Here is a 14,127-nt window from a genome sequence, read left to right as displayed (position 1 = left end):
CCTGTTGATGGACTTTGGTTGTTGCTTCTTAATTTTGACTGTACAAATAAACTTGCTCTGAACATTTGTGTATGGTCTTTATATGGACACATATGCTTACGTTTCTCAAGGTTAAGTACTTAGGAGAGGAATGATTGGCTCATGTGGTAGATAGAAGTTTAGCTTCTTAAGAACTGCAAACTGTTTTGCAAAGTGGTTATTCTATAGCTCCAGTGTCTCCATATTTTTGTTTGTATCTGATGTAGTCAGTTTTTAATTTTAGCCATTCTTGTAGATGTATAGTGCTAACTCACTGTAATTTTACTTTGCATTTCTCTAATGACTAATGATGTTGAGTGTCTTACTTACCACCCAAATATGTTTTAAGTGACTATTCATACCTTTTGCCTGTATGTAAGCCTAGGTTTGTTTTCTTATTGCTGAGTTTTGAACAGTCTTTATGTATTCTGTGTACAGGTCTTTCATCAGATATTTAATTTGCACAGTGTGACTTGTCTATTCATTCTCTCAGGTAAATTTTAAAGAGCAAAAGATTTTAATTTTGACGAAGTCTGGTTTATCCATTTTTATCTTTTACGAATCATAGTTTGGGTGTTGTATTTAAATAACCTTTACCTAACTCAAGATCATAAAGATTCTTTTCCCGTGTTTTCTTATAAAAGTTCTATAGTTTCAGGTGTATGCTTGATCTTCAGTTAAAGTTCATACATGGTGTGAGGTATGAATTGAAATATCTTTTTGGTATTTGGATATCCAGTTGTTTCAGTTGCATTTGTCAAAAACACAGTATCCTTTCTGTAAAGAATTTGTACTTGTGTCAAAAATCAGTTGTTTATGTATGTGTGGGTCTATTCCTGGATTCTCAGATATGTTTTGTTGATTTGTTTTTGTATTTTGATGCAAATACTACATTGTCTTGATTACTGTAGCTTTATAAAAGACTGAAATCAGGCTTTGGTAATTCTTTAGCTTTGTTCTTTTTCAAATATGTTTTGGGTATTCTAGACCTTTTGCATTTCCATGTAACTTTTAGAATCAGCTTGTGCATTTTTATAAAATAACCTACTTGGGATTTTGGTTACATTGACTATAGATCAATTTGGGGTTTGCTTCACAGTATTGAATCTTCCCACTCATGAGTATACTATTTCTCTCCATTTGTTTACATCTTTAATATTTCTCAGCAATATTTTATAGTTTCAGTGTACAGGTCTTGCATATCTTTTGTCATATTTATCCCTAAATATTTCATTTTGTTCATTCTGTTATAAATGGTATTTTAAAAATTTCTTTTGTTCCTTGGTCTTATCTAGAAATATTCAAGTTGCTCTTTATTAGTGTGTAGAAATGCATTTGTTGTTACTTAGGACATGTGGATTACTTGCAGTTTGGGGCTGTTACAAGTAAAATCTGCTATTAGTATTCACATTCAGGTTTTTGAGTTAGTCTTCCATACCTTGAATATACCCTACTTGGTTTTGAATATATACTCCACTTTTCATTTCTTTGGTTTTCTGTTGTCTGTTTTCAGTTTTATTGGTTTCTGTTCTCATCTTTATGCTTCCTTTATGTTTATTTTCTATTCTTTTCTACTTTCTTGAGATGAGAGCGTAGATTATTGGTTTGAGACCGTTTGTCTTATCTAGTGTAAACGTTTAGTACTATCAACTTCTGTCTTGGCACTGCTTTAGCTACATCTCTCAAATTTTCATATGCTGTATTTTCTTTTTCATTCAGTTCTATATATAAATGTATGTATAATTGAGTACATAAGTAATTTTATTTTTGTATAACCTTAAACTAGCCAGTGGAGAAGGAAATGGCAACCCATTCCAGTACTCTTGCCTGGAAAATCCCATGGACAGAGGAGCCTGGTAGGCTACAGTCTGTGAGGTTGCAAAGAGTCGGACATGACTGAGCGACTTTACTTACTTACTTACTAAACTAGCCAAAGTGCTTCATTCTTTTAATAGTATTTGTCTTATTTGATACCCATCTGCACTCATATAGGAAATAAGTGATAACTACTTAGTGATTCCAGCTTGAAGTTATAACCATACAACCAGATGTTTGGAATACAAGCCAATCTATATGTTGGGTAAACTTAAGAACTCTTAGTGTCTCTTCTTTTGCAGAAACTCTCTCTCTCTCCTGCTGTACTTTGATCAAGAAGACTAAAGGCAAATGGCCAGAAAGCTAACTTCCTTCAGTGAGACAGAAATGTTTTTCCAACTATAAAGTTTCAAATACCAAATTAGTTTTCCCAGTGTATAACAAATTCTAATTTGATGGGTTTTTTCTTACTACTTCACTTCAGTGACCTATACATTTGTTTAAATAATAAGTAACATTTCTGTTTTTTTACAGAATAAAAAATTAAATGATATGTTGAAGATACTACTAAAATACTTCACCTCTCAAATATGGTCTCTGTGTTGAAAATCTATGGAATTTTTTCAGTTAACTTTCAAATCTTGCCACAATCTCTCTGTTTTAAAAAAAATATATCATTTTTGAAGTAATTTGAATCAGTTTAGTTCAGTTCAGTCGCTTAGTTGTGTCTGATTCTTTGTGATCCCATGAACTGCAGCACACCAGGCCTCCCTGTCCATCACCAACTCCCGGAGCCTACCCAAACCCATGTCCATTGAGTTGGTGATTCAGCCATCTCATCCTCTGTCATCCCCTTCTCCTCCTGCCCTTGATCTTTCCCAGCATCAGGGTCTTTTCCAATGAGTCAGCTCTTCGCATCAAGTGGCCAAAGTATTGGAGTTTCAGCTTCAACATCAGTCCTTCCAATGAACACCCAGGACTGATTTCCTTTAGGATCTCCTTGCAGTCCAAGAGACTCTCGAGAGTCTTCTCCAACACCACAGTTCAAAAGCATCAATTCTTCGGTGCTCAGCTTTCTTTAGAGTCCAACTCTCACATCCATACATGACCACTGGAAAAACCATAGCCTTGACTAGACGGACCTTTGTTGGTAAAGTAATGTCTGCTTTATAATATGCTGTCTAGGTTGGTCATAACTTTCCTTCCAAGGAGTAAGTGTCTTTTAATTTCATGGCTGCAATCACCATCTGCAGTGATTTTGGAGCCCCCCAAAATAAAGTCTGACACTGTTTCCACTGTTTCCCCATCTATTTGCCATGAAGTGATGGGACCGGATGCCATGATCTTAGTTTTCTGAATGTTGAGCTTTAAGCCAACATTTTCAGTCTCCTCTTTCACTTTCATCAAGAGGATCTTTAGCTCTTCTTCACTTTCTGCCATAAAGGTGGAGTTATCTGCATATCTGAGGTTATTGATATTTCTCCCGGCAATCTTGATTCCAGCTTGGGCTTCATCCAGCCCAGTGTTTCTCATGATGTATTCTGCATATAAGTTAAATAAGCAGGGTGACAATATACAGCCCTGACGTACTTCTTTTCCTATTTAGAAGCAGTCTGTTGTTCCATGTCCAGTTCTAACTGTTGCTTCCTGACCTGCATACAGGTTTCTCAAGAGGCAGGTCAGGTGGTCTGGTATTCCCATCTCTTTTAGAATTTTCCACAGTTTATTGTGATCCACACAGTTGAAGGCTTTGGCATAAAGCAGCTGCTACTACTAAGTTGCTTTAATTGTGTCCGACTCTGTGCGACACCATAGACGGCAGCCCACCAGGCTCTGCCTGGTCCTCCAGGCCTGGTTCTCCAGGCAAGAACACCGGAGTGGGTTGCCATTTCCTTCTCCAATGAAGGAAAGTGAAAAGTGAAAGTGAAGTTGCTCAGTCGTGTCTGACTCTTCACGACCCAATGGACTGCAGCCTACCAGGCTCCTCTGTCCATGGGATTTTCCAGGCAAGAGTATTGGAGTGGGTTGCCATTGCCTTCTCTGACCAATAAAGCAGAAATAGATGTTTTTCTGGAACTCTCTTGCTTTTTCGATGATCCAGCAGATGTTGGCAATTTGATCTCTGGTTCATCTGCCTTTTCTAAAACCAGCTGGAACATCTGGAAGTTCATGGTTCACGTATTGCTGAAGCCTGGCTTGGAGAATTTTGAGCATTACTTTACTAGCATGTTAGATGAGTGTAATTGTGCAGTAGTTTGAGCATTCTTTGGGATTGCCTTTCTTTGGGACTGGAATGAAAACTGACCTTTTCCAGTCCTGTGGCCACTGCTGAGTTTTCCAAATTTGCTGGCATATTGAGTGCAGCACTTTCACAGCATCATCTTTCAGGATTTGAAATAGCTCAACTGGGATTCCATCACCTCCACTAGCTTTGTTTGTAGTGATGCTTCCTAAGGCCTACCTGACTTCACATTCCAGGATGTCTGGATCTGAGTGATCACACCATCTTGATTATCTGGGTCATGAAGATCTTTTTTGTACAGTTCTTAGGTGTATTTTTGCCACCTCTTCTTAATATCTTCTGCTTCTTTCAGGTCCATACCATTTCTGTCCTTTATTGAGCCCATCTTTGCATGAACTGTTCCCTTGGTATCTCCAGTTTTCTTGACGAGATCTCTAGTCTTTCCCATTGTATTGTTTTCCTCTATTTCTTTGTATTGATCACTGAGGAAGGCTTTCTTATCTCTCCTTGTTATCCTTTGAAAGTCTGCATTCAAATGGGTATTTCTTTCCTTTTCTCCTTTGCTTTTCACTTCTCTTCTTTTCACAGCTGTTGTAAGGCCTTCTCAGACAGTCATTTTGCTTTTTTGCATTTCTTTTTCTTGAGGATGGTCTTGATCCCTGTCTCCTGTACAGTGTCACAAACCTCCATCCATAGTTCATCAGGCTCTCTATCAGATCTAGTCCTTTAAATCTATTTCTCACTTCCATTGTAATCTATTTCTCACTTCCATTGTATTATCATCAGGGATTTGATTTAGGTCATACCTGAATTGTTTAGTGGTTTTCCCCACTTTCTTCAGTTTAAGTCTGAATTTGGCAATAAGGAGTTCATGATCTGAGCCATAGTCAGCTCCTGGTCTTGTTTTTGCTGACTGTATAGAGCTTCTCCATCTTTGGCTGCAACGGATATAATCAATCTGATTTTGGCATTGGCCATCTGGTGATGTCCACGTGTAGAGTCTTCTCTTGTGTTGTTGGAAGAGGGTGTTTGCTATGACCAGTGCATTCTCTTGGCAAAACTGTTATTAGCCTTTGCCCTGCTTCATTCTGTCCTCCAAGGCCAAATTTGCCTGTTACCCCAGGTGTTTCTTGACTTCCTACTTTTGCATTCCAGTCCCCTATAATGAAAAGGACATCTTTTTTGGGTGTTAGTTCTAGAAGGTCTTGTAGGTCTTCATAGAACCATTCAACTTCAGCTTCTTCAGTAATTTGAGTAGCTGCTGTATAAATCAAAAATTGATTCACAAGCCCCTGGTACCATAATCATCCATTTTGTTAAGTCTCCTAAATGTGTTCTCTATCAGTTTTTTTGATCATATGATGAATATGAAAATATTTTTAATATAAAAGTATTTTTAGTTATATAGTTTCCCATGAAGACACTAGTCACTTAATGTTTATATTACCCATTTCCATTGGTTGGCAGGAGGCTCTTCCACTGAGGACTCCCAGGTTTTCCACTCCACCATTCTTCTCACAGACTTAATTCATTTTCAGCCTAAAAAACCACCTCTTCTATTTGACCACCCTGAGGTTGCTCTTCTAATTTTATAACCTCTCGTTCTGTTTTAACTGTACCCAGCTTCTCATTTGTAGCCTGTACTATATACCTTATATATGGTGCATTTTTAGGGAGTCATCCAAGAACATCCAAGAATCTTTGTATACAATATTCTAGCTTCTCATGTGGACTCTTAAATATAAGCCGGTCTCACAAGGCCAGTGGTCTTCTGTGGTCAGCCCACCATGACAGCCCAGTTTTATATATTTTTCAGCTTTATTTTTGACATATGGATTATTCTTTTTGTACCTTTTTGTGTTCTAGTTCCTTAAAAAAAAAAAAAAGCCAGTTAAGAACTTTCACCTCCCTGTTCATGTCTGTAGTTTTCTGTTAATGTCTCTGTCTGTCTGGCCTCACAGAATGAAGTGGTGTTTCCTTCTCTTTAATTTTCCTTTTTGGGTAAATTTGGTATTATTTCAATAGAATTCATCAATGAAGCAATCTGGGCCTGGAGTTTCTTTTGTGTAGTGTTTTTAAACCACAAGTTTAGTTCCTTTAATATTTAGGGTTAGCTGTTTCTTTTTTAGCTAAGATTTGTGTCTTTGATGGAAGTTTGACTTATTGGCATAAACTTGGTCTCAGTGTTTGCTTATTTTTCTGTTAATCTTTGTAGACTCTATAGTGGTGTTATTACTCATTCCTTATATTGGTAATTGTATCTTCTCTTCCCAGTTTTTCTATAGTTTCATCAGTTTTATTGAGTTTTTTCAAAGAACAAGCTTATGGTTTCCTTGATTTTTCTTCATTGTTTTTCTGTTTTCTGTTTCACTGATCTTTAATCTTCATTCGTTTCTTCTAAGAAGCTTAGGTCATTGGCTGAGGGTCTTCCTACTTTTCTAGTGTAGACATTTACTCTCCTTGAGTAACTGACACTGACACCATTATGACAGATTATCCTCTTATCTATTTGCTTTGAAATCAAGTTTGACTGATAAGAATATGGGTACATGACAAACTATGGTATATTTTTTCCATTCTTTTTACTTTTAACCTACTAAAAAAACTTCCTGGTAGGCAACATATAGTTGGATTTGGCTTTTTAATTTTTTCTCTGGGACTCTCTAATTGGGGTGTTTACTTCACTCCCACTTAATGTGATTATGAATGTATTTGTTTTCAATCAGTATCCTGCTATTTGTTTTGTATTGTATTAGTCCTAGCTGTTTATTGTTTTTTCTGCTCTTTTTCTGCCTTTCTTTGAATTAATTGTTCTTTTTGATGTTGTATTTTCTCCTTTGTTTTCTTTGAGCTCTAACTTTCTGTGTCATTTTAGTGGTTGTTTTAGGAATTATGCACCTTTAATGTATCATAGTCTGCCTTTAGCTGATTCCCTCATAGGTCAGTCGGTAAAGAATCTGCCTGCAATGCAGGAGACTCAGGTTTGATTGCTGGGTGGGAAAGATCCCCTGGAGAAGGAAATAGCAACCCACTCCAGTATTCTTGCCTGAAGAATCCCATGGACAGAGGAACCTGGCAGGCTACAGTCCGTGGGGTCGCAAAGAGTTGGACTCAACTTAGCGACTAAACCCACCACCTTCAGGTGATACTACACTGTCTCATGTATAGTATATGAATCATACGGTAATATAGCTCCGTTTCTTCCCTCCCAGCCATAGTGCTGTTTCTGTTATGCGCTTCTTTGTATGTTGTAAATGTTACAGTTTAATTTTTCTAAACATCAGGTTATCTATTTAAATGAGTTAAATAATAAGAGAAGAATATCTATATTTACTCACATAGTTACTCTTTCCAGTGTTCCTCATTTCTTTGTGGAGATCCATTTTCCATCTCGAATCATTTTTCTTCTGCTTGAAGGAATTCCTTTTTTATGTCTTGTCAGCTCAGATCTGCGATTCTTCCTTTCAGCTTCTTATGGCTAAACTAGTAATTATTTTACTTCATGTTTGCAACATATTTTAGCTGACTGTAAAATTTTACGTTGACATTGTTTTCATCGAGAATTTGCTGTCATTTTTGTTCTTCTGTACATAGCATGTCTTTTATCTAAGACTGCTTTTAGGATTTTCTTTTTATTTCTCTGGTTTTTATTTTCATGGTTCAAGTACTTCTGGTTCATTGTGCTTCTTAGATCTTTGGGTTTTAAGTTTTCTTCCATTTTGTAAAATTGTCAGTCACTGTTGTTCAAAAAAATTTTTTTCCTGTACCTTTGGGAAGTCTAGTTCCATGTATATTAGGACTCCTCAAGTTGTTCCACAGATAAATGACCTTGTTCATTTTTAAACTGTTTTTTCTGTGTTTCACATGAATAGATTCTGTTGCTGTTATCTTCATATGCGCTCATCTTTGCTTCATTTTCTTATGCTGTCAATGTTACCAAGCTATTTAAATCTCAGACATCCTAGCTACTTCTCTAGAAATTTTATTTGAGTGTTTTTTTTATCTTTCATGTCTCTGATTCTCTTTTGAACATATGGAATACAGATACAATAAGTGTTTCATCTTAACTTATCTGCTGATGGTAATATCTCTGTCAATTCTGGATTGTTTAGATCAGTTGCTTTTTCTTCCTATTTCTGAGTTGAGTGGTGTTTTCCTGCCTTTCTTCCAGCATGGTAACTGTTAGTTGGTTGCCATACATTGTGAGTTTTACCCTGAATGTTGCTGGAGATTTTTGTGTGTGTAATGAATCTTGAGCTTACATGCAGTTAAATTACTCTCAAAACAGTTTGATCCCTTTGGGTCTTTTTCTTGGATTTGTTGAGTGGATTCAGAGCTGATATTATTCAGGGACTAATAATTCCCTGCCACTGGGGTATTTTACTCAGTGCCTTGTGCATTATGAGGTCTTCTCTCTAGCTGATGGGAACAGGCAGTAGCTGGGACCTCTGAGTTCTCCTAGCCCTTTCATACAAGTTATTTCTGTGTCTCTGGGTCAGGCCCATTTTTGTAGGCATCTTATCTGGATGAGTGAGAATGCCTGCCTGTCTCCAGGGCACTCTCTGTGCGACTTTTCCCTCTCTCATCCTGTCCTGTGAACTTTGGCCACAGTGGACTCCCTGGCGCAGAGCCCGACCTCCTCTTCTCAGAGAGACCACTGGGCTCCTTCTGGTTCTGTCCCTGTCCTGAGGCCTGGGAACTCTCAGGGCAGTGAGCTGGAACTTGTGTCTAACACTGTATATGGTGAACGTACTGGCTTCTCACCATTGTTTTGGATTTTTGTTTTGTTTTACATTTCATCAATAAGTAAATATAGATAGTTATCAGAGTATTTTCATGGCTTATATATGTATAACATAAATTGTTGTAAGTGCATTTTGCAAAAGCATTTACATATTTTTGTAGTTATAGTGAACCTTCCATGAAAGTAACTTCTTTAGAGAAACAAAGATGTTTGTTTTTAAAACTGCAAGATTATTAGTGAGACTGATATTTAATCTGTGAAATAGCAAAATGCAGATTGCAGTGTGCTTTGAAATGAAATGGAAAGGTCAAATTATAGAAATAGAGCAAACTCTGATCTTAAAAATTGAACCCAGTTTTATTTTACTTTTCCAGGTGTGCCTTCTGATGCTGATTCTTCTCCTGCCAGTAATAAAATCAATGGTGCAAATAATTCTAAACCAAACCGCCCTTCTCTTGCCAAGATTCTCCTATCATTAGATGGAAATCTGGCCAAACAACAGGCCTTATCTCATATACTTACAGCCTTGCAAATCATGTATGCCAGGTAGGCTTGTTTGCTAGCTTTTGAAATCCCACAATTATGTAAACTTTAGGTTTTTTTCATTTTTTGATGGAGGATGTTTGTTACTGTTTTTAAATACTATGAGTTTTAGGTCATACACCCTTTGATAGTGAATGATGGTATCTTTATGCTTTTCTTTAATGGAGGTTTAAATATGAATTAGAAAATCAAGTTGAAAAACATTGTCATTTTTCTTTATGGCCAATAAGCTTTAGACCTGTTTTGGGGGGAAGAATTAGTTGATGCTTATATATAGTAATATTTAGGACAGTTGTCATCTCCTTCACTCCTGATAAGGCAGAGATTTGATAGTGCTGTCTTTTCCTCCATTTTGCTGCTATTTTCATGCATACTAAATGAATGGCCCATCAGTCGTTGTATTGTGGTTATGTACGTGATGAATAGAAATAAATACTTAGGGACACTAATTTAGACTAAAGGCTAACTTAGTTGTTGAGAGGCCATTTAGTCTTCGCTGCTTTGTGTGAGGCACCTTTGGTATCTGGCTTGCAATAAACACAAAATCACTAGGATGGTGACTGCAGCCATGAAGTTAGAAGATGATTGCTTCTTGGCAGGAAAGGCGTGGCAAACCTAGACAGTGTATTAAAAAACAAAGACATCACTTTGCCAACAAAGTCCATATAGTCAAGGCTATAATCAAAGTCTTACCAGTAGTTATGTACAGATGTGAGAGCTGGACCATAAAGAAGGCAGAGCGCTGAAGAATTGATGCTTTCAAACTGTGGTGCTGGTGACGACTCTTGAGAACCCCTTGGAGAGCAAGGAGATCAAACCAGTTAATCTAAAGCAGATAAGTTCTGAATAATCATTGGAAGGACTAATGCTGAAGCTCTAATACTTTGGCCATCTAATGTGAATAGCTGGAAAAGACTCTGATGCTGGGAAAGCTTGAAGGCAGAAGGAGAAGAGGGCAACAGAGGATGAGATGGTTGGATGGCATCACTGACTCAGTGGACATGACCTTGGGCAAACTCAGGGAGATGGTGAGGGACAGGGAAGCCTGGCGTGCCTGCAGTTCATGGGGTCGCAAAGAGTTGGATGTGACTTGGTGACCTAACAACACAACCCCAAATTATCCTTAGACTCTTAACAACCAAGGTGGTTTCTCAGAGAAATCCAGAGGCTTATTCTGGTCTGATTTTTATGCTGGCAGTTTTTCACCTGTTATCACTATGGTCGTTCAGTAAATAAGATCAGGAGTAAATATTTTAGGCAACAGATACCTAGTAATAACATTCAATATTTTTCTAAAACTCTTTTTTTATAGTTATCCTATAATAATGAGGGAATCCTTCAGTAAACAGTTGCCCTGCCCCCTGACTCTGCCATCCTGCAGAGGTAGATGCAGTTCACCACAGGCCTGACTTTCCCTCCTGACAGAGACACCGTGGTTGGGGCCCTGATGCCGGCCGGCATGGTTGCCCCGGTGGAGTGTCCTTCCTTCTCCTCCTCGGCACCCCCTTCTGACGTATCTGCCATGGCCAGTCCCATGAATGGAGAGGAGTGTGTGCTGGCTGTTGATATTGAAGACAGACTGAGTCCAAATCCATGGCAAGAAAAGAGAGGAGAGGTAAAAATAAACGGTAAAGCAGTAAAGCAGTGTTTGATCAGGAAGTGAAAGGTAGCTCATTTGTGTCTTATAAAGTGTAAGTCATTCTTTCACTTAATTCAGAATGTTTTTGTGTCTACTACTATGATTTTTGACTTGAATTAGTATTCTATTTAAAAGGATCCTCTTAGTGTGTAGATGGGAATATTCTTTTAAAAAGTTGCTAAGTGCACCACACAGTTGTTCGTAATTCTGAAACTTGAACGCTCTGAAAACTAAAGGTTTTTGTAATTTAATTTGGGGAAAAGCCCAGCTTGGAGAGATGTGAGCTCATTTTAGTTGTTTTCATGTGATTGCTTGTGAACATTAATAGGTTTTCCTGGGAACATGAATATGCTTAACTTTGCGGAGCTGTCCCAGATTGTAGTGGAGGTGGTAGCTGGTAGTATAAATGTCTTGTTATCTCTGTAAAATCTGGCATATTCCAGATGACCTAACGGGTAAGTAAGCCTTTTGGAGTCAGATGGGAAGTGTGCCACGTTGCCAAGTTTGTCCTTTTTCTTCCTCATTTTCAAACTAGATTATCTCTTCTGAGGATGCTGTGACCCCTTCTGCAGTGACCCCATCTGCTTGCTCAGCTTCTTCTCGGCCGTTTATCCCAGTAACAGATGACCCAGGAGCTGCCAGCATCATTGCAGAAACCATGACCAAAACCAAAGAGGTCAAGGGGTTTTCTTCTTTAATGGTTTACTTTGAAATAATCTTAAATGTACACACAAATTGCATAAATATTTCCTAGAAACAGAACATGGTATAACTCCTTTGTACTATCTACCTAGATTCTCCAATAGTTAGTGTTTCTGAACTGTTGGTGGGAGAGCTGCATGGCTTAATCCCAACCCTCCTTAAAGCTTCAGAGTGTGCTTCCTGATTATCAGGCAGGATCAATCCTGCCATTGATCAGGGACTATGTTCTGCCCCAGAGACCGACTCAGATTTTGCTCATTACAGGTCTAGAACCTGTCCAGGGGTGAGGGTTACCTCTTTTTGTCTTCAATATGGAACCATCCTTAAGTTCCTCTTTTTATAAGAAATGCCGCAGGAATGATGCAGAGTTCTTTTCAGTGCATTCTGTTGAGGTGTGTGCATTGTTGATTTGCTGCGTTACAGGTGATATTAATTCTTATTACTTTGTTAAATTTGTCTGCAAGATTTCTCCATTGGAAGTTAATAAATTTAAGAAAAGCATGTTTGTAGATATTCATGGGGAGATAATTTACTTTGAGACTATGTTACTACCTTATCCCTCATTGTGTTTTAATCTGCCAGTTTTTAGTATCTTGATAATTCCAGCTGGGTCCATTACTACTGTGATAATTGTCAAATGGTGATCTTTCAGATTTCATCATTCCTTTTGGAATACCATTGTTGCTATTCTTCAGTAGGGAAGAACTTTCCCTTTCATCTCATCTTTTTGTCGGTATATATTCATGGAATTCTATTTTACTCAAATAATGACATGTATTGGTATCATCATTTGATGCCCAAATTGTCCCAGACTTGGCCTTTCGTAGGCCTTTCCATCTAGCTTGTCTTTCTGATGTGTCCCCATATTTCTTTGAGCACTTTACTTTCTAGCACAGTCAGTTTAGTTCAGTCCCTCAGGTCTGTCTGACTCTTTGCAACCGCATGGGCTGCAGGACTCTAGGCTTCCCTGGCCATTACCAATATGCGGAGCTTGCTCAAACTCACGTCCACTGAGTTGGTGATACCATTCAACCATCTCATCCTCTGTCGTCCCCTTCTCCTCCTGCCTTCAATCTTTCCAGTATCAGGGTCTTTAACAATGAGTCAGTTCTTTGCATCAGGTGGCCAGAGTATTGGAGCTTCAGCTTCAGCATCAGTCCTTCCAATGAATATTCAGGACTGGTTTCTTTTAGGATTGAATCTCTTTGCAGTCCAAGGGACTCTCAAGAGTCTTCTCCAACATCATAGTTCAGAAGCATCAATTCTTTGGTGCTCAGCTTTCTTTATGGTGCAACTCTCATATCTATACGTGACTACTGGAAAAACCATAGCTTTGACTAGGTGGACCTTTGTTGGCAAAGTAACGTCTCTGCTTTTTAATAGGCTGTCTAGGTTGGTTGTGACTTTTTTCCAAGAAGCAAGCGTCTTTTAGTTTCATGACTGCAGTCACTACCTGCGGTGATTTGGAGTCCAAAAAAATTAAGTCTCTCACAGTTTCCATTGTTTCCCATCTGTTTGCCATGAAATGATGGGACCGATGCCATGATCTTCATTTTTTGAATGTTGAACTTTAAGTCAACCTTTTCACTCTCCCCTTTCACTTTCATCAAGAGGCTCTTTAGTTTCTCTTTGCTTTCTGCCATAAAGGTGGTGTCATCTGCATATCTGAGGTTAGTGATATTTCTCCCGGCAATCTTGATTCCAGCTTGTGCTTCATCTAGCCCAGCATTTTGCATGATGTACTCTGCATGTAAGTTAAATAAGCAAGGTGACAATATACAGCCTTGACATACTCCCTTCCCAATTTAGAACCAGTCTGCTGTTCCATGTCCAGTTCTAACTGTTGCTTGATGACCTGCATACAGATATCTCAGGAGGCAGGTCAGGTGGTCTGGTATTCCCATCTCTTTCAGAATTTTCCACAGTTTCTTGTGATCCACACATCAAAGGCTTTAGTGTCGTCAGTGAAACAGATGATTTTCTGCAATTCTAAGATTCAGAGGATGTGGCAATTTGATCTCTGCTTCCTCTGCCTTTTCTAAATCCAGCTTGTACATCTTGAAGTTCTCAGTTCATGTACTGTTGAAGCCTAGCTTAGAGAATATTGAGCATTACTTTGCTAGCATGTGAGGTGAGTGCAGTTGTGCAGTAGTTTGAACATTATTTGGCATTGCCTTTCTTTGGGATTGGACTGAAAACTGACCTTTCCTAGTCTTGACCACTGCTGAGTTTTCCACATTTGCTGGCATATTGAGTGCAGCACTTTAACAGTATCATCTTTTAGGATTTGAACTAGCTCAGCTGGAATTCCATCACCTCCACTAGCTTTGTTTGTAGTGATGCTTCCTCAGGCCCACTTGGGTTCTCACTCCATGATGTCTGGCTCTAGGTGAGTGATAACACCGTCGTGGTTATCTGGGTCAT

The 14,127-nt window shown here is 38.4% G+C and overlaps 1 protein-coding gene across 5 annotated transcripts in view; it reads left to right on the top strand.

The window, feature by feature from the left end:
• The window catches only part of HERC2 (HECT and RLD domain containing E3 ubiquitin protein ligase 2), a 239,225-nt gene that overhangs the window by 172,333 nt on the left and 52,765 nt on the right, over positions 1 to 14,127 (top strand). For all 5 annotated transcript variants that reach the window (XM_043894731.1, XM_043894732.1, XM_043894733.1 and 2 more), the window contains 3 exons: positions 9,194 to 9,365; positions 10,788 to 10,977; positions 11,537 to 11,677. In XM_043894731.1, the coding sequence (XP_043750666.1) occupies positions 9,194 to 9,365; positions 10,788 to 10,977; positions 11,537 to 11,677 (503 nt within the window). The remainder of the gene's footprint in view (positions 1 to 9,193; positions 9,366 to 10,787; positions 10,978 to 11,536; positions 11,678 to 14,127) is intronic.

This window comes from Cervus elaphus, chromosome 33 (genome assembly GCF_910594005.1).
Source record: "Cervus elaphus chromosome 33, mCerEla1.1, whole genome shotgun sequence".
NCBI classification, from domain to species: domain Eukaryota; kingdom Metazoa; phylum Chordata; class Mammalia; order Artiodactyla; family Cervidae; genus Cervus; species Cervus elaphus.
The sequence above is the reverse complement of the archived record's forward strand: the minus strand, read 5'-3'. Positions and strand labels throughout refer to the sequence as shown.